General features: G+C 39.3%; 1 protein-coding gene across 2 annotated transcripts in view; it reads right to left on the bottom strand.

Moving 5' to 3' along the window:
• Positions 1-17,754: 17,754 nt before the first annotated feature.
• Positions 17,755-24,352, bottom strand: part of LOC149209325 (putative fatty acyl-CoA reductase 4) — a 44,030-nt gene continuing 37,432 nt past the window's right edge. The window contains exons 6-11 of one of the 2 annotated variants that reach the window (XM_089396351.1): positions 19,311-19,557; positions 19,051-19,212; positions 18,829-18,910; positions 18,468-18,734; positions 18,245-18,372; positions 17,755-18,157 (exon numbers count right to left, since the gene is read on the bottom strand). In XM_089396351.1, coding sequence (XP_089252477.1) covers positions 18,010-18,157; positions 18,245-18,372; positions 18,468-18,734; positions 18,829-18,910; positions 19,051-19,212; positions 19,311-19,557 — 1,034 coding nt within the window. In that variant the 3' untranslated portion in view covers positions 17,755-18,009. The remainder of the gene's footprint in view (positions 18,158-18,244; positions 18,373-18,467; positions 18,735-18,828; positions 18,911-19,050; positions 19,213-19,310; positions 19,558-24,352) is intronic. The other variant, XM_089396350.1, reaches the window with a different exon arrangement.

Below are 24,352 nucleotides of genomic sequence, written 5' to 3'. Positions count from 1 at the left end.
TCAAATGTCTCATGCCCACAAGAGTTGAGCACGGTGGTTAACACCATGATCGGTGGTCGACTGAGGCAATATGCAACATTATTGGTGCTGCCCTTCTTATACTTGATATTCAAATGGAACTGTTGTAGGTATGTGGACCGCTTCTGATGGCGATCATTCTGCAATTTCCCTTAGGTCTATATGAATTGCAAGGGTCGGTGGTCTGTGTGGATGACCGTTTCCTTCCCCAAAATGTAATGCTTCCATTGTCGGCAAGACTGCACGATGGAATACATATCTTTGTCATAAGTGGGATACTTTCAAATTGTGTCTGAAAGTGTCTCATTGTGATATGCCACTGGATGAACGTGTTGAGTAAGGACTGCCCCAATAGCATAGTCAGAGGCATCTGTCTTGACCTCAAATGGTTGCTGCAAGTCTGGTAATGCGAGCACTGGTGTCGAGAAGAGGTGATCTTTCAACTCTGTGAATGCCTTCTGTTGAGATTCAGACCAAAAGAATTTTTCTTTCACTCCTCCCTTGGTGACTTGACTCAAGGGCCAAGTGATATGAGAAAATCCCAACATGAACCTGCGATATAAGTTGGCAAGACCTAGAAAGCAGCGGAGCTTTGTCACAATGGTTGGAGATGGCCAATCCTGAATGACTTGGATCTTCGCTAGATCCACATGCACCCCCTATTCATCAATAATGTATCCCAAATATTGAACTTGGGTCATGCCAAAAGTGCATTTCTCCAAATTCACACATAACTTATGTTGCCACAATGTTTGGAGAACCTGTCGGATGTGTTGGAGGTGCTCTTCCCAACTCTCACTGAAGATTAGGATTTCATCCAAGTATACCACTACAAATGAGTTGATGAATGGCCGCAAGATGTCATCCAGTAGCCTCATGAAGGTTGCAGGAGCATTCATCAATCCGAAAGGCATAACCAACTATTCGAAAAGGCCCTCCTTGGCTTTGAAGGCAGTCTTCTAGACATCGGAGGGTTTGATTGGTACCTGGGGATATCTTGACTTCAAATCGATCTTGCTGAAATATTTTCCCCCCTTCAGTTGGTCCAAGAGGTCATCAAGCCATGGGATCGGGTACCTATTACGGACAATGATATTGTTCAATGACTGATAGTCAATACAAAGTCTCCAAGTCCCATCCTTCTTCCATACCAACACGATCAGGCTCCCACAAGGTGATGAACTCGGTTGGATGTGACCTTTCACCAGAAACTCCTAAATCTACCTCTTGATTTCATCATTCCCCAGAATGGAGCGTCAATAGATTGGTCCATTGGGCAGTGGCACACCTGGGGTCAGATCGATGGAGTGCTTGACCTGACAGTGTAGAGGAAAACCTGCGGGGGAGGTGAAGATGTCCTCATACTCCTCCATGACCTTGTCCATATGTAGTTGTCATGCAGAGGAGCCCTGTCTCGAGGTCATGGCCACCGTCTTCTTCTTTCCTTGAGGGTGTATCATCAAGAAAACAAATTTCCTGGTTTTGGAAATGAGCTTACTACATTTTTTTGAAATAACCAAATAGATGGCACTAGGCGGTGCTACCTCTGGTATCCTGTACAACTTATTTTCCAAAGTAACAATAACAACACGGGGCCTTGATTCATACACATCATGTCGCTTCCACAAGTATGGTTGTCCTAATAATACATCACAAACTTCAAGGGGAGTAATTTCACACAATACCTCATCTGTGAAGGGCTTGATTGTTGGGTTGTGTTATATTCTTTCCATGACTAGCCGATGTAGTTAACCAGGGGCTTAGAAGGGGGGCGGAGCCCCCCCACTTTGTTGCACCGATTGCGTAGCGAAGGGGGGTCACTGGGGGTTTGAGGGGTACAGGTTGGGCGAACCTACCTATGGTTTTGTACATGATTTCTCGCACATGGTTTTGGACGTGATGGTTTTCGGTCCATGGTATTGGATGCTTCGGCATGTATAAATATGTATTGTAACATTGGAAGGAACATAATGAAAAATCAAGCTGGTAGATTCGGTTTTGGGATCCAGGGGAAAATCTCTATGTATATGTGTTTTATTTGTTATGCTCTTGCATTGTTATTTATGTGTTTTAGAATTCGTATGAAGGTAATTTATGTACGGGGCTAAAACCTACATTTGATATCAGAGTTGTTTTGGCTTCAAGGGGATGCATTTGTTGCTGAGGGGTTTCGCTCGGGCCTGTGGTATACCCTACTCAGTGGGAGATCTGTAGGATCGATTCTGGTGGTGAAAGAAGATGGCGAGCAGTGGAATGATAGAGATCGAGAAATTTAATGCTTAGAGTTTTGAGTTGTGGAAACTCAAGATGGAGGATCTGTTGGTGGATAAAGATCAGTGGATCACGGTAGATCCGGGTACTAAACCAACGGGAGTGTCTCATGAAGAATTGAAGAAGCTGGATTGGAAGGAAAAGAGCACAATACGATTGTGTGTCTCAGATTCATTATTGTTGAATGTATTAGGGGAAGCTACAGTGAAGGCTTTGTGGGACAAGTTAGGGACTTTGTACCAATCTAAGTCTCTGGGGAGTAAACTGTTCCTACGGGAAAAGTTGTATAACCTGAGGATGAAAGATGGAGACTCGGTGACAGAGCATCTGAATGCATTCAATACTGTGGTAAGTTAGTTAGCGTCTATTAATATCAAATTTTCAAATGAAGATAAGTGCATTAGTTTGTTGTGTTCTCTACCAAATTCGTGGGATAGTCTGGTTATTGCAATAGGTAACAATGCAACTGCCTTGCAGTTTGATGAAATAGTCTCATCCTTGCTGATAGAGGAGATGAGACGGAAAAATATGGAGAGCTAGAATGGTGATGCCTTGTCTATACGAGGACGGTGCTAGAACAAAAACAAAAATAAGTCACCGAGTGGGAGATCTAAATCTAGAGGGAGATCTAAATATCCAGGAAAACCTGTAAAGGTGGTGTGCTGGAAATGCAGAAAGTAAGGGCACTACAAAAGGGACTGTAAACCTAAAGCTCTTGACAAAGGAAAGGGATCTAATGATGCTCCTTCTACAGAGGCGAAAACCACATCAGATGAAGGTGGGGATGTGTACTTGGCTTCTTTAAGTACACATGTAGATCATGAGGCATGGTTAATTGACTCAGGTGCATCCTTCCACTTCACTCCCCATAGAGAGTGGTTCTGCGTGCATGAGAAATACGATGGTGGTGATGTCTTCTTAAGGGATGATAGGAAGGCTAGAATCGTTGGTCATGGAAAAGTAAAGTTGAAGTTGCAAGGTGGAAGGGTTAGAACACTTCCGGGTGTTCTACATATTCCTGCATTGGCTAGAAATATGATTTTTGTAAGCAAGCTAGATGATACAGGTGTAAAAACAGTGTTTGAGAAGGATACCTGCAAGATGGTTCGGGGAGCACTAGTATTGATGTGGGGAGTTCAGAGTGGAACTATGTACAAGCTGCAAGGTAGCACTGTTGTTGATGTGGGGAGTTCAGAGTTAGGAGTTCAGAGTTAGGAGTTCGGGGAGCACTGTTGTTGATGTGGGGAGTTCAGAGTAGAAAATCTAGTGGTCTCTGGAGAGAAGACCATGCTATAGCATGAAAGGCTTGGACATATTGGAGAGAAGGGCCTTTGAATACTTCATGGTAAAGGTATGGTAGAAGGTATGAGTAATGGCCCTCTGGATTTTGAGTTTTGTGAAAATTGTGTATATGGGAAGTAGAATTGGGAGAGATTCCCCTTGGGTGGTAAGAGGGCGAAACAAATATTAGAGCTTATGCACAATGATGTGTTTGGACCTGTGAAGGTTCCATCGCTGGGTAAGTCTGTGTACTATGTATCATTTATAGATGACTTCTCAAGGAATACATGGATATATTTCCTTAAGAAGAAATCTATAGTCTTTGACAGGTTTAAAGAATTTAAGGCTTTGGTGGAAAACCAAACAGAGATGAAGATAAAGGTGTTGAGGACAGATAACGGTGGAGAGTTTTGTAGTAAGGAATTTGAAGAATTCTATAAGAGTGTAGTATAGCACGACAGAAGACTACTCCATATACACCTCAACAAAATGGAGTTGCAGAAAGAATTAACAATACGTTGATGGAAAGGGAAAGAAGCATGCTCAGTGGTGCTGGGTTAGGACAGGAATTCTGGGCAGAGGCAGTGGAGATAGCATGTCGCCTGGTCAACATCAGCGTTGGATGATAAGACTCCACAAGAGGTATGGACAGGTAAGAAACCCTCTGTTTCACGTCTAAGGGTATTTGGATGTGATGCATATGTACATGTTCCAAAGGAGAAACGAACCAAGTTGGATATTAAATCTGAAAAGTGCATCTTTATTAGGTATAAGGATGGTTTAAAGGGTTATAAGCTTTGGAACCCAGTAATAAGGAAGGTTGTGTACAACCAAGATGTGGTGTTGAGAGAGGTGAAAGATGTTATTAAACATGAAGTCCAACCAAAGGAACCTGAGAAGATAGAGTTTGAGCTAAAGGAGGAAGAATCAGACTCTACAATAGAGGAGGAATCAGAAGATGAAGAGCCACAAACTTCCTGTGTGAGAAGATCAATTCGAGAAAGAAGGCAGCCAGAAAGGTATAGTCCATCTTCTTTATGTTCAAATTTTTCTTTATATTTTACTGATGATGATCCCAGAACTGTGAAGGAAGTAGTAGATTCAGAGGATGGAAAACTCTAGAAAGAGGCCATGGTTGATGAAATGGCATCTTTGCACAAAAATGAGTTTTGGGACCCGGTGGTGTTGCGGGCTGGAAGGAAACCCATTGGTAGTAAATGGGTGCTCAAGAAGAAGACAAATGCAGAAGGAAAGGTGGAGAAATACAAAGCTCGGTTGGTAGCAAAAGGTTATTCCCAGGTGTCGGGAATTGATTTTGGTGATATTTTTTCTCCTATTGCCAAGGTAGCTTCTATTAGATTACTTTTATCTGTTGTTGTTGCTTTTGATTTTGAGGTAGAACAGATGGATGTGAAGACAACATTTCTTCACAGGGATCTCGAAGAGGAGGTCTACATGAAGCAACCTGAAGGTTTTGCGGTGAAGGGTAAGAAAGAAATGGTATGCAAGTTAAAGAAGTCTCTGTATGGGTTAAAATAGTCACCAAGGATGTGGTATCAGAAATTTGGTACATTTATACAGGGGCTTGGCTTCACTGGAAGCAAAGAAGATCATTGTGTGTATTTTAAGTTAATTGGTGGCCATGTTATTTATCTAGTCTTGTATGTGGATGATATGTTGTTGGTTGGAAATGCCAAAGAAATTATCCAATATTTGAAGACCTATTTGTCCTCCAAATTTGACGTGAATGATCTTGGTTTGCAAACTATATTTTGGGCATGGAAATTAAAAGAGATCGGACAAAGAGGAAGCTCTGGTTAAACTAGAGGAAGTATGTTGAGACAATATTGCAGAGGTTTAATATGCAGGATAGTAAATCGGTGAAGGTTCCTATTCCTGTAGGTGTAAAGATATATGCTGAATAGTGTCCCAAGACACAAGAGGAGGAAGAGGATATGCCCCGTGTTCCATATGCAAGTGCAGTTGGTAGTCTGATGTATGCGATGGTCTATACTAGACCAAACATTGCACATGCAGTGGGAGTATTGGGCAGGTTTATCTCAAAACCAGGGAAGGAGCACTAGACAACATTGAAGTGGGTTTTCAGGTATTTACGTGGCACTAGTGATTATGGTTTGTGCTACCAAGGAATACCATGATTGGATAGAGTGTTGGATATTCGTGTCTTTGTTGATGCAGACTGGGCTGGAGATCTGAATGAGAGAAGATCTACAAGTGGGTATGTGCTTAACCTATTTGGAGGTGCAATCAGTTAGATTAGTAAGAAACAATTTGTAGTGGAAATATCAACTACAAAGGCAGAACACATTGCAGCCACTCATGGAAGCAAGGAAGCAGTTTGGTTGCAGAGATTGTGTTCAAGTATGGTGTTAGTACAGGGAGCTATAAGGATAGACTGTGATAGCCAAAGTGCAACTTTCCTGGCAAAGAACCCTGCATATCATTCAAAGACAAAGCACATTGATGTTCAATACCACTTTGTGAGGGATATGATAGAAGACAAAAAGGTGTTGTTGGTAAAGGTTGACACTTTGAAGAATACTGCAGATGCATTGACAAAATCTGTGAGCTCTGAGAAGTTCTCTTCTTGTAGAGAAACAATGGGTGTTGCGGGGCTGGATAAATGACTAATCCCTCTTGTGGCCTCCTATGGAAAGAAAACAACAAGTGGGAGAATGTTGGGTTGCGTTATATTCTTTCCACGACTAGCTGACATAGTTAACCATGGCGTTAGAAGGGGGCCGGAGCACCCCCTTTGTTGCGCTGATTGCATAGCCGGGGGCGAGGGGGGGGGGGTCACTGGGGGTTTGAGGGGTGTAGGTAACCCTACTCTATGGGGTCTGGGGTAGTGCCCTGAAATTTTTTGTTTTTGGAACCTATATTAGGTTGGGCGGACCTTCCTATGGTTTTGTGCATGATTTTTCACACATGGTTTTGGACGCGATGGTTTTCGGTCCATGGTTTTGGACGTGATGGTTTTTAGTCCATGTTATTAGATGCTTTAGCATGTATAAATATGTATTGTAACATTGAAAGGAACATAATGAAAAATCAATCTGGCAGTCCTAGTTTTGGGATCCAGGGGAAAATCTCTGTGTATATGTGTTTTATGTGTTATGCTCTCGCTTTATTTATTTTCTGTGTTTTAGAATTCGTATGAAGGTAATTTATGTACCGGGTTAAAACCTACATTGATGTTGTATGGAAGGCGACACTGCTCACTCACGCGAAGATCCTGTCCTTGGTGAAGCCACCCGATGGTGTACGGTTGTGGATGTGCTATGGTTGGTAAGCCCATTCGCTTCATGACCTCTGCCGAAATGAGGTACTTTTGGCTCTCGCTTTCGACAATGAACTGTAGTAAGGAGCCCTTTTCCCACATCTGGGAGTGGAAGAGACGCTCCTCCTCCTCTAGATCTTTGGGTTCTTCCTTCTGGATCTTTGTGGTGGCAAAGGTAGCGTTGGGCTCCGCATCGATAATGTGCTTCCCTTTGTCATTCCCCTTGTTGGGTTCTAACTGAAAGTTGGAACATGCATCTGATTCTAAAACCTTTAGCTCGACCACTGGTGATTGCTTGGCCTGACACTCACTTGTGATGTGAGTGGAGCTCTTATGTAACTCACACCACTTTTACGTGTCCTTTCTCGGCTTTGCAGTGGTGTTCTTTGCTTGTAGCTTTGGTGGGTTGTCTTGGGCCACTCCGCCTTCGCTTTGTACTTGGTTCTGTGGTTTTGGGGCACTTTTCCCTTGCGTTGGATTCACAGATCCAAAGTCTTGCTTCTCCTGTTTAAACTTTTGCTCAACCTTGACGGCATATCGGTATGCCGTGCCAAGCGAGGAGATGTTCAGGAATTCTATTTCTTCCTGGATGTACTTGTGCAGGCAGCAACAATATTTGAGTATCAAATGCTGCTCCAGATCCTTGATACCCAACTTTGTGCGAAGGGTATGGAAGATATTGGTAAACTCTGACACATTTTGGTCCCTTCCCTGCTGCAGTGTGGTCTACTTTATGTATTGATCCTCATAGCTTCCGACAGGGTAGTATTGCTCCTTGATGGCATCCTAGAATGAATTTGAAGTGCGTGCGACTGAAAATAGTGAGCCGATACTTTCATCCTTCTGGTCACAGTAGGTTTTCCACCAGTCCTTGACGTGGGGGCCTACTTTGAGAAGAGCAAAAATAATCTTTTCCCGACTGGAAAAATCATGAACAAAAAAATAACCCTCTAACAGATTTAACCATTTATCGATGGCATCTACATATATCTGACCCTCGAATATGGGGATTTCAAAATAACTTGTACCTTAAATGGTGTGGCATTTCTAGAGTAGCTGTTGGAAGCCAATGCGTCGCCCCTGGGTAGCCGCTGAAGGATCTGGGAAAAGTTGTCCATCATCATGTTCCTTTGTCGCTCGAGGGCTTCTTCGAGTAATATTCTGATAGGATCTCCTGCCCCCTCATCTTTCTTTTCATCTACCATGATAGGTTGTCGGGATTTACAAGGCTGGTCTTAGAAAGGTTCAGCCAGTTCAAGCCCTAACTCCTTATATCCCGACCTCGTTGGGGACATGCAAAGAAAAATAGAGAAAAAGCAGACCGCTCTAATCCCATTGATCTGGATTTAAACAGGAACGCAAAAAATTATAGAGATAACCATAAGCACAAAGATGCAGCAGAAATAATACTTCATTTCATTAATGTAAAATACTGAAATATGCTTACAAACATAAATGGAAATAAACCAGCTACGGTGTTGGTAGCTTATATCTGAGAAGATATGTGGTGGCTACATGCCTCTAAACTATGTTACAATGAGGCTCAAAGGCCTATTTATTGTTGAGAAACAATGGAAAACCCCAAGCATCCAAAAACCTAACCCTAGAAGATGAAACGCCAAACCGTGGGCCCCGTTTGGGTAAATTGGTACATCAACTTCCCGGGGTCGTAACTTTGGCATACGATCTTCGTTTGACATGCACAATATCTCGTTAAAAAGATCTATTCGAGAACTAAAACTTTTGGAAGAGAAACATCTGTCCATGGACCCATGTTGCTCCTAGTTCTCCCAAAAAATGTCGTTTCGGGCCTCAAAACAGCTCCAGAAGTTCAGGACCTGAAAAACTGCTAAAAATAGTGAACTATGCTACAATTAAGGAAACTAAAAAGCTGAAAGAAACAATGGTGGGGGTCCAAGTGGATTTGGTGGCTGGCCACCAATATCCACCTAGATCAGTCTATGGCAAAGTACCCTCGTAGCTTGCTAGACCAATCTCTGCTCAATAATACTCTATATGATTTCGGAGTGTCCACAATCACTATGTTGATACATTGGTGAACTCGTCTGTCATATGACAAGCAGATGATCACATTTCTGAGTTCACCGATTTCCTATACATGAGTCTTGTCCAACTAAATAATTTGTGCATCTGTTTTGTCCATTTAGCATTGAATTTCTTGGCAACATTTAATGGAATTACATTCACCAATGCACCAGAATCAACCAAGAAATTTTGTACACTGAAATAAAAAATTTCAAAAGTTAACAGGAAAGGTGGGCAGAGTGTGTTCGCATGCATCATAAGTGCATTAAATAAAAATTTGAGAGTACCATGAGAATTACTAGACCCCTTGCCCGAAGAGGTAGCGTTACCTGTGGATGTCTGCCCAAGTGCCCGTAGAAGGATGTCCTCCTGTCTCACGATATTTCTTAATTCAAACATTGAGATATTTTCACGAACCTTCTTCATGTCATCAAGAATGTTATAGTCCACAACGGGAAGACTAGCTGAGGTGTCCGGGGATGTAACTTGGTTTTTGGTTTCCGTAGGGATGGTTATGTCCTTACTTCTGTCAGAACACTTTTCGTTGATAATGCTTTCCTAGAATTTCTTTGAGTGTTCTACGTTGAGTTAGCATGTGGGTTGATATTCCTTAATGTATTTTGTTTCAATTTATGCTTCGACAACTAAATTGTAGTTGTTGGACCTTGGCTTCGCAAGTTGTACTAGTTGTTTTGCTTCTAGGTTGAACTTTCACTCGGAAGTTTTTTATCGATAGTACTATTTTGGGCTTTGAGTATATAGTTGAACATGTTCATTGCATGCCGAGAGCTTGGAGTTTCATCAACTACAGTAGTTTCTTCCTTTTCTTTAGTAGGTTCATTCTTCTCTTCAACCATTACTGAATCAATAATTTGTGTAGAAACCATTTTCATGGCTTGGTTTCATTGTGGGAATGTATTCTCAAAACGATGTTCTTAATGAAATGTGAAATATTGATTTGTGCACATGTTCTCAATGTTCAACATGACATTGGAATGCTGCGCAGATTTATCATTTCACTGCTGCTATTGCCAGAAATTGCAGTCCTTCTGGACAAGTTAAATCTGGGACGTTTGCTACTCACAGCAATCTCGCTTGACCTTTGTTTGAGTTCTGCCATTTAGTTAGTCAGAGACTTGACAAGATGGGTCAAGCTTTCTAGATGAGATGGTTCTTTCTTTTTAGCCTTCCTCACAGAGGCTAGAGACCTATTGCCCATGTGCTTGGAATCTTTTGTTGGTTCATCATCTAAGAAGGCTCCAATAGAGCGCAAGTCCTTCTCAACAGGGATTGCATCTTCATAATTTTTTGTTAATGTTTGTTTCGTAGCTCTCGTGAAAAACTGCTCAATGCTAGCTGGCAAGGAAGAAGTGTAGTAATCTATGTGGATGGAGTCATGAATTTTTTTGTCTTCTGAAAATTTGTTCACATTGAACCTTTGGTTGAAATATTTTACCTTGTCCTTTTTCTCCATCTTAATATTATAGAGATATTTTAATAGCATGGTAGGGGCCTTATCATCAACAAATGTTTTAAGGAAAATCTTCTTAAACCCGCTCCAATTCTGGGTGGAGTTTGGAAGAATGCTATGATACAATACAACTGCTCTACCATCTAAGGTACATGGGAAAATTCTACGTGTAACATCATCATAACATACCTCAAGTTTTTGAAAATGGAGGTAAAAGTTTTCTAGATGGTCTTCAGCCTTCACTGTCTTATCAAGGTCATACTTCGTTAAGAGCTTTTACAAATGCCTTGGTATCTTGTGGAAGACACCTAGAAATGCTAGTGTGCCCTAAGTCATCCAATCCATATTTTGGTCTGCCATGTCTTCCTCTTCGTTGTCCTCCTCTTCTTTATCATAGTCTAGTGGATCTTCTTCCTCTTCTTCTCCTTTGTCTGTCCCACTGAAAGTCTTTCCCAAGAGCAGAATGTTATCTTTGTCACCACCATGAAAGAGTGGGGGGTCTTCTTGTTTTTCCACAGAGTCTGCTAATTCTTTAATAGTGGCAAGAACCGCGTCTTCAATAGACAAAACTATTATCCCCGTGGATTTGGTATTGTTCTTATTTGGAGAATATGGAAGACTGATTACTCCTGGAATCAATTGAATAAATTTGCAAATTGACAGGTTATGGGGTGGATAACCTGAATCTAATCATACAGAATTTCGCATTTAGGCTTAGGCTGAGAAGAGTCAGCAACTTTAGAGGAATGAGTACGGGAGGTGCAATGAATGTTGGTGCCTTGACCAAAAAATGGAATGATGGGGTCGGCGGGTTGATCAACCATAAAATATTAGCTGCCCTCCTTCTAATGTCATAAATATTAATGGTGCTAGACCTGCCAACATTCAAGCGAGCTCCTCATTATGAAGTCTAAATCAGGTCTCACAATGTTTGGTGTAGGATTTCCATCTTGTATAAAGGCTCAGTAGCCAAATCTATAAATATTTGCCTTGTCTCTAGTTGTTAGCGCGAGAGACAGATGCATTGGTGTCCTTGAAAAGCAAGGGAGGTGTGCCTGGTGAGTGTGGAGCTGCGACTGTGTCAAGGCTCTTCTACTACAAATTGGGGGGGGGGTGAGCCTCTAAGTGAGAGGTAATAGTACCACCTAGGAGGAGACAAACATGAACCAGAAGGATCCGTCTAACATCTAGTGGAGTAGTCCACATCGTATGTGACGGTTGTTACAACCAATAAATAGGGAAAGATATGCTAAATATCCCTTGGAATAGTCTGCAAAGATGGGACAACAATAATAACCATTACAACACATTCTCAAAAGGATAAGAACTAAAATAACCGAAATAGTTCAAATATCTTAGTACATGTCAAAGAAAATATGAAATACAAACGTCCAAAGAATAGTCTTACAAACATTCATAGTCCATGCATGAAGAACATGTTGGCCTTAAAGGCTTACGTTATTAAGAAAAAGCTCTAGGAAACATGTTTATATTTTACATCACTAGCCCCAATAGTGGGACACTAGAGCCACTACTTGATCCTCAAAGAACTAATTGATCTCTTTAATGCCTTGATGGAGGAGCGAAGATGAAAAGATATTTTTTCATACAATGAGGGGGTATATATAACGAAGGGGTGATGCTTCCCCTTTGTGACTCTTTGACTACCCTCATGACTATTCAACTTCCTATGAATTTTCAACTTACATGACTCCATATTCATGTGTATCCTTTGGACTTCCACTTTACAATATATTGGAATATGATATACATGGTCCACAATAGTGATGTGGCATATAACCACCTGTGACATGACATGACATGACACTACTGACATGAACTACTTGGTGATGTAGCAATGTCAAGTCACTGTTGTTGCTGAGTGCTAGATGTCTTCTTGGATACTTTCTCTTCATCTCTGCATGGCTTGGTGATGCAGAGTCTTCAATGATATTTAGTCTTGGATGGAAGTTACAAACTTGGGTCCCTTTTCTTCCTCTTAATTAATCCATGTGTGAGTTCAGCTACAAGAGATTCTTTGGGCATGATTCCCTCCATGTTCTCCTTCTTCATCATATCTCCATGACTTGATACTATTCCCGCAATTCACTCATGACGGGATGACATCAATCCGAAAATCCCCTAGTTTATGATGATGCATTATTATCCATGAACTAAGCCCAGGACAAGTCATAGACTGGGAAGAGGGTTCCAGTGACCGTGCATTGCATAGTTCTAGTAGTCAGGGGGAGAGCTTGGGCTCTGAGACTGAGCAATGTGCACCTCAGGGGTCTTGAAGGATAGAACTACACAGTCTCTGTAGGAAGTGGGGTCCAGCTGAGCGAAGGGACACTAGGAGAACCATATGCATGGTTTTAGATTCCAAGGGAGGTTGGTCTTCTATTCATTGTGTAGTTCCACCAGACAAGTGAAAGGATTGAGGGTTGAAGACGCAAAGTGCGCAGTTCAAGCTAAACTTGGAGACACAACTGTGCAATTTTGGGGGTGAAGATTAGGAGCTTGGCTCATGCATTGCGGAGAGGAGAAGCCCTAGAGGATAGGGACCATGCATTGTAGAGTTCCAAGCCTGAAGGTCACAACTTATAGGGCTAATACTGTGAAGTGCACAGTTTAGTCGAGGCTCGGTGAAGCTAAGTTGCTCGGTGAACAAGATTTCTGAAAATAGCTAAGTGCGGGATGGATGATGAACTCTAATGAACCTTGACTGTGATCACTGACATGGTATGCTTTGATTGTTAGAGATTTCAGCAAAATCACATAGAGAATCATTTGTCGACGCGTTTCGAACCAACTAGTGTGGTTCATCGTTAGGACAAGTTGTCCTGACGATGAACCACACTAGTTGGTTCGAAACGCGTCGACAAATGATTCTCTATGTGATTTTGTTGAAATCTCTAACAATCAAGTATGGATCACAGAAGTCTAAACTCTTTAATGGTATGCTTTGATGACACAACAACATAAATCATAAGAACACGTAAACAAATAATTTCTCTCTGTGTGGCAACCTCCTGACAAGATACGACAAGTGTGACACTTAAGATACGCTTTAGGATGACCGTGACGACACTTGTGTGAGAGTGTGAAAGACTTTGTGTATGGATGTGACATATGTTTACATGGTTGGGACTACACATATATACAAATAACAACCTTCTAAACCATCAAAAAAGGCTCACAGACATTTTACAACAGCCAAACATGACAAAAGGCGATAGTTAACCCAACATGCAAAAGGGGACAAAGCACCGCAAGATAGCTCATGAAACGAGCTCCAATGTTTGAAGCAACAATATAAAAGACTAAAGAAGGCTTTGAAATTGAGTGTAAGACGATTTTGGAGGGTGTTGTAGTAGCTACAAAAAGTCCCACATTTATGCTTGGAACATGGCACCAAGGTGATTGGTTGAAGAGATATTTGGCTCAACCAATCTATCATTGGCTGGAATGTGGTAGTCCCATTCCTGGTTGGCTTTTTCATTCATTAATAATAGGTTATTTCCTTGACATATTATGTCTAAATGTAATGTTTTATATGTAGATTTTATGGCTGATGTATCCTTGATATCTTTATTGTTATTATGCTGGTTATAAGCGTGTATTATGACAGTGATGATGTATGGCACTCCTCATGTTTTGATTAGTAAATGAATGAACAATGTATCTATGACCTAATAGATAATAATGCAACTAATTATATAAGGGAAAAATTCTTCTTAGCGATTCTCAGATAAGTATGAGACCCTTATGCTGAGATATGTTGTTTAAACCTACAGAATACAAATTTGCGAAATGTTTGATGAAATTCCTATCATTGCTAGTAGGGTCCAGTCAATTCCTTATTCAAGTAGTTTCATGTGTATCCTTATTCTGTTGTTATCTTTAAGTTATGAAAGTGTCATTGATTTCTAGGCAGTGACATGGGCTCTGGGCCTTAAAATGTGGTACAAATCCCGGAGTCGCGGGCACAAGTGTGAGGAGAAAAGTCCCCAGACACATGCATACCCATTCTAGGGGATTGTCTACAGCCTCTTGGATGAATGCATGTCACTATCAAGGGAGTGTCTTAGGTTTAATGGTCCAAAAATTTAGTTGGGCTCAAGGGCTGGTTACCTGGGTGGTTGGGATGGCTCCTTGAAGTTCTATTGCTGATGTGGAAGGTCTGTGTGGTGCGTTTCCATCGATTCCACTTCCTTAAGGTCACCTAGGAGGTTTAATCCCATCATAATGGTCTCTCGTCGCATATTTACCCTGGTTGGCCAGTTACTTGGGTGGATGTGGGATTAAGGTGTTACAGTTTTTGACCTAAGAAGATTGGTTTGGGAATCTCTCATGTGAGGGACAAAGGATTTCTTGATTCCTTAGTTTGGGTGGAGCCCATGTTTCTTTGGTTTCCTAGCTAAGGCATGGGCTCACACCTTGTTTTCTTAGTTGCAAGATGAGAAATTAATTCAGTGAGCTTGAGATTGATGGAGTAGGTTGGGGCCACTGAAGGTATTGTGCCTAGTTCTTCTCAATGAGCTCTAGATTCTCAATTCAAGGTGGAGCTGTTAAGGGCATTGGTTGAAGGGTGGAGGTGATATAAGCTCTAGATTTCCCTATACTGAGTGAAGGGTGGAAGTGGAGTAGTATTTGGATTCCATGAATAGCTAGTGGGTAGAGATATTATGGTCATTGGACTCCCTATTTTAGTTGGCGAAATTATTTATTTCCTTGAAACTACTCCTCCTTTGGCTTTGAATATAGCTCAGGGGTGATTAGCTATAAGAAGGATTATAGTGCAAGCCAATCTAAAGTTGGTTAGAGATTTGATGTTCTAATTTTAGTTTCCAAGATTCATGTCTTAAAATAAGTGTTTATTTTAATCTTTTATAAAAATTTTGAATGTTCACTTTGTTTTTAAAATTGTTATTATGCCTATTCTCATGTAATGAGTGTTTTTCCTAAGTAATTCTAAGGAACGGTTAGTTCATGTGTGATTAATGGAAAATGTTTAATCTTTTTGCTATTATGAGCTTGAAATCAATATAAATTTCCTCAGTATTAAAGATGGGTAGGTTTCTTATGGCTGACTAAATTCTTATAGTAAAATGATTTCTAACAACATGCCTTAAATACATAAAAAATCATGATAGATATATGATTGTCTATTCTTACTAAGCTCAAGAGAGAGAGAATATATATATATATATATATATATATATATATATATATATATATATATATATATATATATATATATATATATATATATATATATATATATTAGTTGGGTTAATTGATCATTCAGCTCACGAGAGATAGCATAAATATAATATACAATCTCAGGAGGGATATCCCTTTGACTCTATGTCATAGGATGTAAATCTATATACGTATATGTCATAGTATGCGGGAACCAAAGCTAAGGAGTGAAAATGAGTTAGCTAAGATTTAGAGAGAGGACCTTTGACAATAAACATATATATATATATATATATATATATATTTCCGAGGATGGTGGGTTACTTTACGTTCCAAGTCTAAGATGTTGGCCTCGTAAGAGACCACTATAATTCCAGTCTCCTGACCTTAATATCTCAGGACCTAGGGTATTCTGAAATGTTTGCATTGAGTTTTCAGAGAGAGACAAAGGCCGAGATAGAAAGAGAGTGTTGAAAACAATGACAAAGTTGTTGTCTCAGCCCTTAGGAGTTAGTCAACCAATAAAATGCCAAAATTTTTATAATGTGAAATCACATTTTTACATAAGGGGTAGAGCCTAGTGGGATGCACGCCATGTGGTATGGTGTCATGGAAGATGTGGTGAACAGGAGGAATGCCATGTGGCTTGTGCTAATGACCTTTTGGTGGGGGAAGTGATTTGTGGGCCGTAACAAGGTGACACACGACGCTGCGAGAGGAGGCCAGGCGGATAGGATGACATTAATATGACATAATCTTGGCACTATCAATAGCGGTGGAAACGAAAAACAAATGAGGTTGTATCTAGAGGTTTAGAAATTTTCCCATCAGATAATTGGAAAATTATCATTAGGGTGATGTCATCTCAAGATGAAATCTTCTTGAGGTTTTCCCCTTGGTAGTAAAATGAAAAGGTCGAGATTTTGATCTCGTGAGACAGATACGTTTCCTAGTAAGAGATGACAAACTTGTCTTGGTGTTGATGTCACCTTAGTGTGGCTGAGCATGGTGTACATGAAAAGGGGTGATGTTTTTATGTCCTAATATAGGAAAAAAAATTCACTATAACTTTAGGCTCTCACATGAGGAATTTTACTTAAGTGCATAGAAGCGTGGCCATGAGAGGAGGGTAGGCTAAGAGCAAGGGGCTAAGATGGGATGACACATGGGCATCACATGGGACCATGTGCAGTGACCCATTTCCCTTATCTTGAGATTTAGAGAGAATGGCTCTTTTCCTATCTTGGGACAAAAAAACGTCACACCTTTTGAACAAATAAATTAATGAAATGAACATGTAAAGGGTGAAACTGTAAGAAAGGGTCATGTGATCCACAAAATTGCTGAAAATAATAGTTGTGTATCAATGTCAACAAAGCTGAAAATAGTTTTCAAAAATTTTCTATATACTATTCCTTACAAACCTCCTCTAAATACCACCAAGTAAATGTCCATCTTCTATTCTCCTTTTTCAATATATTTGGCTGTTACAGTTAGTTCTCTAGAAGCTAGAAAGATATATAAATTACTTTAAAGTATGAATAGCCTTGGTCTTCTTTAACGATCTCTTTAACTTTAATTAATCACTTTATATAATGTTGATATAAACTTGTAACAAGGAATTCCTCTACGAGAATGCATACATTCTTGGACATTCTTTATTAATGAGACTTAGGATACTTATTTTAATTGTAATATTCCATTATTGAGGCTTCCAATTTAAAATGATCATAACATTCTTAATATTGGTCCCAATTTGTCTCCAAAAGACATTGCCAATATGCTTATTACAATCTGTTAATTATAGTTTCATAATATTTATAAGAATATTGCACAGCAACCAATTTCTTTATAAGGACCTTGACCTAATCTCACGCTAACAAAGAGGCCTATAGAAAAGCTAGCTACAAATCTACTTTCCGAGGAAAATAATTACCTCTTCACCCAGTTACCCAATACCCAATAAAGGATTGTGATGTCTACACACTTTTTTTTGGCACTGAACATTAATAAAGATCACATGGTACCATAATCATTATATAGAAATTAAAATCACATTTATTTTATTATTATAGAGAGAAACCTTGCAATTGAGTAATGGTTAAATACAATAGCAATAACTTTTACATTAATGACTGATAGTAGCTCTGTAACTTTTAGATTAATGACTGATAAAACATGTATTATACGATAATGATGAGTTCAATGGACTTCTGAATTTTATGTCATTAAGAAATATCCAACCAGGCTTCAATTTGAATTAATTTATTGAGTTAGCAAAACGAATTCCTTATATCTACTTTATGAATCATAGCACATAATGGTAAACCAAAGCAAACTCCTCTGCACCAATTCATAATCATAGCATAAATAGAGTATGTCGTCCTGATTTTGAGGCTGGCAGCTCCAATCTTTCTCACTTCAGCACATATTTAACTATTCCAGCGAGATGAACATTTGAAAAGTAATGAACCCAATCAATGGATTTGACATCGAAGTTGAACGCTTTCTTGTCCTCCTCTGACATCTTTTCCCACAGGCCTTCAATGTTTGTTATGTCAAACCTGCTAGTACTCACAGGTTTAGCTATGCGATTAAATAAATATCACAGAATAATTGCTCATTAAAAAATAATACTAAGCACAACCAACCTTCCTTTAAAGAACATATATGGCTCGTACAACTCTGCTAACAACATGCCTTTGTTGTATCTTCGAAGCATCTGTTTGTAACGTTCTGTGAAGGTGCAACACAAGACCTTGTTCACTACACCGAATACCTATTTTTCAACACCACCACCTGATGTCAGGTATTAATTGTCGAGGACCTGCCTAAGTGTAAAAGAAAGTGTGAAGTATATTAAAGATTAATTACCTCTAGTGGTGCTTTGTAACGTCGATGCATGTATCGGCGAAAGCTGCTCATGCTCTTAATGAAACGCAGCTCCTTTACATGAATTATGTTTCCATCTTTACCAACACATGGATGCTTTGAAAAATATTTATATGCCTCGTCTGCTGCAACTGAGTTACGCAATGGGTTTGCAACAGATGATCCGACGTGATAAACAAAGAGACCGTTCTCGTATGCATGTGCGACCATAGCAACTATCATTGCGTTGACAACCATATCTGCTGGAATCTGTTGATCATCAAACGAATAATATCAAATCTATATATTTACGAACAACCATATGGGACAAGCTATGATGCTGGAAGAAATTGAAGTGACTGACCACATCTAAGATGAGGTCTGGCTCAGCTAAGAAGAAAGAGATTTGTCCTTTTCCGTATTGTAATAGAACACTGCCCATTGTTCTGTATCACATTCCGAAAAAGCACGTGACCAGTGTGAATAATGATGCGATACCCATTTTAATAACATTATTATGAATTTTTTATCTGTGTTTCCGCGTTAGTAACATTATTATGAATATAGGATGGATATTTGTGGGAACCTGAAGCCCTCCATCCAGCCAGGGAAAGGCTCTGCCGAAGTGCTTTCAATAATGGTCGGTCGGAGTATGACCACTGGAAGATCTCCCCTCAATTTCTGTATTAGCATTTCTCCCATAGCTTTGGTAAATGAGTAAGTATTTGGCCACCCGAACATTCTTGCCCTGATCAGATGTCAATGGTGAACGAATGGATCTAATAAGTTTACATTCAGAATGAAATCGAAGCAAGTTACAACAACATACGCATGACAGTGACAAACCTTTCTAAACCTAATTCTTTGAGACGTTTCACTGCAGCGTCTTTTACAGAACTTTTGCTTCCAGTGTGAGTAGTCGACGAGGCCTGCAGTATGACTTTCGTTTTCTCCACTAGCTCAAATTCTGCTTCAATATCTAACCTGAGAGGTGCACCGCTATCGTCCGCAAGTCCTTCGCCGGCCGTTATAGTGTCACCCAACTTCAGAGAACTTTCCATGATTCTTCCACTTTTACATCCCAGAACGTAAGCTTTTTTACATTCCATATATATTAGTAGTAACAGTGGAGAGTGATATTCTTCTTTATGAAAGGCAAATCTGTTTATTTAATTATGGTTAAAAACTATACTCTCTTTCTTATTCTCATGTATATGGTGTTTCCTAAAATTAATATAGATTTAGACAACATATAACATATACAAGATTTAGGCAGGAAGGGTGTCAAGATGAATCAAAGAGGGAGTTCATGTTGATTAGAAATGGCAGAGAATCAAGGAGAAGGGTGATTTTTTCCTGGGAAGAAGTGTAAGAGACACACATACACAAAGAAGAGCAACCACGGTGGCAGAACATATAACACTCAATGCATTGAAGTGGTGGTTGAGAAGTAGAAGAGAAAAATAAGACATATATAGGATGAAAGGAAAATTCATTTTTAGTTTTGAGGAGAAAAGAGTGGTTTGGGAATCTCTCAAGTGAAGGAAAAAGGCTCTCTTGTTTCCCTGGTTTGAGTGGAGGACCTCTTTCTTTGGATTCCCAGTCAAATATTGCCTTGGCACCTTCTTTACTTAGTCGCAAGATGAGCAATTAATTCAGTGGGCTCATGTTCCTAGTGTAGGGTGGAGCCAGTGAAGGTATTGTGCATGGTTCTTCTCAATGAGCTCTAGATTCCCAGTTCATGGTGGAGCTACTAAGGGAATTTGTTTAAGGATGGAGGTGATATAAGCTTTGAATTTCCCTATATTGAGTGAAGGATGGAAGTGAAGTAGTCCTTAGATTCCTTGAATAGTTGGTGGGTGGATATATCATTCCTTGAATGCTCACCGTGTTGTTAAAACTATTATTATTCCTACTCTCATGTAAGGAATCATTTTCCTATATAATTGCAAGGAACAATGTAGTTCCTATGTGATTAATCAAAAAATGGCAAATCTTTTAGTTATTATGAACCTGAAACCAATTTAAATTGGTTGGGTATTAGAGAGGGGTAGTTCTTTGTTGGTTTACTAAATTCATATAGTAAAATCATTTCTAATAACAAATATTTATATAAAGAAATTCTCTTGAGAGATAGGCCCTTGTGTATGTTATTAACCTCAAGAGAGATAACATAATATATTTGTGTGTGTGTGTGTGAAGATTTAAGTATGGACCAAGCTTAATGCTCATTAAGATTAGGAGAGATAACATATATATAATATACAAACTCACGAGGGATAGCTCTGTGACCCTATGTCGTAGGATGTTCATCTATATATGTATTATCCCGGTATGCAGGCACTAATGCTCAAGAGTGGAAATAGGTTAGCTAAGTGTTAAAGACAAACCCTTCCACATATATATATATATATATATATATTGTCGAGCTTAATGGGCCACATTACATGCCGAGATGAAGATGTTGGTCTGGTAAGAGATGATGATAATTTTCGTCTTGGTACCTTAGGGTGTCGGGGCCTCATGGAATCCCAAATGTGCAAAATGCAGTTTTCATGAGAGACAAAGGCCAAGATGGAAGGAAATTCTATAAAGCAATGACAAAGTTTTCTTCTTGTGCATTGGGAGTTAGTAAACCAATAAAATGAAAAATTTTCTATAATAGGAAATCTTGCTTTTGCAGGAGGGCCAGACCATGTTGGGACCCAAGCTATGTGGTATGATGTCATGGAATAGATGCTTACATGGTGTCTAGGAGGAATACCACGAGGCATGTTCAAATGGCCTTTTGGTGTGGCAAGAGGCTTGTAACTAGGAAAGATGTGGTTCTCCTAGAGAAGGCCATGTGAATAGGATAAGATAAGTAAGACTTCATCTCAACGGTTTAGCGAGGGTGGTAGTGATAAATGGGTGAGCTTCTGTCTCTGGATGGAGAAATTTTCCCATCAGTTAATGTGAAAAATTCCATCATGGTGATGTGATCTTAGGATGATGTCATCCTAGGCATTTCCCATAGGCAACAAAATGAAAAGTTTGAGATGTTTACATTTCGAGACAAAGAAAGCTCCAAACAACCAATGAAGAACTAATCATCTCAATGTTCATGTCACCTTCGTGTCATGGAGCACAATGCATAGGAAAATGGGCAAGGTGTTTTTGTCCTAATATGGGAAAAGAACTCATGAAGTTGATGGTAAATTTGACATCCCACCATGGGAATTTTGCTTAAGTTCATAGAATAGTGGCAGCAAGAGCATGATGAGGGCAAGGGACCGAGATAGGAAATCCTCTCGTCAATTGACACTGTAGGATTCTCATCCTGCCTTGTAAATTTCCTTGGCATGCGAAGGATTTTTATAAAAAACCAATTTTTAATTTAAATATAAATTGATGAATTGGAAGCCTTGGATGGGGTCTCGAGGGGACTATGTGTGCTGACATCTCCTATGCCATGGTGGCATGCCATAGGGTAGTGGGTTCACATGGAGCCACTAATGTGATGACATGGAAATGAGATGGAATGCCACACAGGAAGCACATGGGAGCCATGTGGTTGCCACATGGTAGAGACCGGTGACGTGGCAAGAGGTTATTGTATGAATCCTTAAATGGCCATATCTTTTGATCTATGTGCTAGATTGGGGAAAATGTTGTATCTTTGAAAAGTTGTCAATGAGATAGATGTAATGGTGACGTTTGTTTTAAGTTTAAAAGAGTTTGAAAAATGATGAAATATTTAGACCCCATTTCCATAAGAAGATATTTGAGGTTATTCGAGTTTGGGTTAGTGGTAGTAACACCTATTTCTACCCTTAGTATGGCTTATGAGGTGGATCTCGAGTACGTTATAGAGTGGTATCATAGCAAAAGTTAAAAACTAGGCCTTTGGGAATAATGATTGGAGCTTTGTTATAGAGTAATGTCAAAGTAGAATGTTCAACAGTGGACTTCTAGAGATGAGTGAAGCTCAAGCTATAAGCATAGTAGCTAAATGTGAATATGACAGTGTGCTACTGATAGCATTTGATTGAGGATTGTATGATGCCTGCAATGATGTTTGAATTATTCAACAAATCCATTGACATTTCATGTGTTTTTATCTTGCATCTTGAGGTTCTGGATAGTCTGGATATCCATTTCTTTAATTGTTGCAGGACTACCTACATGGTTGTCTGTATGGTTATTTTTAGTGTACCAACACTACTGGCTAAGTTGTGTGTTCTTACACACTTGGAATAATTATACAGGTGAATGTTCATGTGATATAAGATATTTGGGGAAAATATTTGTGTTGTTGGTTCTGCATCATATTGCTTTATCCTGTGAATGATAGGTCTCTATATATGTATGTTGATTGGGATATGGGAATCCCATAATCTATATGTGGTATGTGGCTAAGAGCCTTGGTGAATTAGAGGTTGGCTATTTTGGAATACTGATTGTCATTGTCATGTTCTTTCTTTCGGATGCATGCCAACAATGCGCAATACCTTCCTTGTTTAAGGAATGATGTGTAGTATATAGGAAGGCTAGTTAAAGATTCTAGTGGTTGTCATTTCATTGTGAGGCTAGAAAATCTAGGTTCACTACTTAAATTTGATGGACTCAAGGATAAATGTTTTTTCCTAAACCTTTGGGGGCATAAGATATTGTGACTCTAATACAGAGTAAAGTGTTTTTTGATGATAGAAAGTGGGTGTTGATTGTAGCACCAAGTGTGATGGATATGCGTTGATTGCAAATTGTATTAAATGCAGGTACATGATGATTTTAAAATTTTATAGAATGATAGATGTTGAAGTGTTATATTTTTTTCTAATTAACCATTTAAGATTACAGGTGTCATGGTTACTAGCCTTGATAAAGAGCCTGAATATATTTACAATGGTTGTCCTTGTTAGAGCGTTTATCTTCGATTATTGATGATGGTCTTAGTAAAGAGAATGGATGTAACTAAATAAGCTAATATATGCAATTGTATGTAAATTTTGATTTTCGAAATTATGTTAAGATATATAAATGTACATATTTATGTCATGGTTTTTAATACATGTTACTAATAGCAATTTGTGATATGTACAACTACAATAAACATGCTTAGAACTAGTGTGTTAAGTTCAACAACTGAATTGTTTATTTTTTTTCTTAACTAACAACTAAATTGATGTGCGAGAGAACATAAGGAGCCTCGATTGCAGCAAGAAGAAAAGTCATGGCCAGTAGAATTTTTTAGGAATATGAAAGGGAAAACTCCCATGAAAGCATAAGAATCTTCAAGAAATTTAGGGCTGAGCTAAATATTTATAAGGAATAAATTAAAAAGCTTCCCAAGAAGTAGTAGGGGTTCGCCAAGCTGGATGAAAAACTACACAAATGCTTGAAAGAATTAAATTAATGGGCCTTATCCTCAAAATGGAAAAATTTTGCTGATAGGATAAGAAAGAAGAATCGTAAGTCCGAGAACGAAAAGAAGGCCATTTCATGATGGTTCTGTGAGGAGGAACATTTGAAGAAAGACTTCCATTGTTGTAGCTTCTAGAGATAACCCCCGAGTTCAAAAGAGATCGATGCCTAGGACATCTTAAAGAGTGTTTGTAAGATCTGCTGCAATTGTTCATATACACTCAACATTGAACACATTTTGAATAAAGTTGATTTGGAAGCTCTTTGAAGAGGGTAGATTACCATTTATATCAAAGTACTCTTATAGAAGACTTAAATATCAATAACTGGTGGCTAACTTAGATAACCATATAGTTGATTGGTCATCGTAGCAAGTGTGAAAGAATAATATGTAGAAGAGAAGTCAAATACACAGGGCTACACATAGAATCCCATGCATGAGACTTATATAAGAAATGAGGGAATACAAATTTGAATGATATTTC

This window comes from Pinus tabuliformis, chromosome 1_2 (assembly GCF_031772625.1).
Source record: "Pinus tabuliformis cultivar Carrire ecotype Pingquan chromosome 1_2, CPIR1, whole genome shotgun sequence".
NCBI lineage: Eukaryota > Viridiplantae > Streptophyta > Pinopsida > Pinales > Pinaceae > Pinus > Pinus tabuliformis.
Note: the sequence above shows the minus strand (reverse complement) of the source record. Positions and strands in the feature narration are given on the sequence as shown.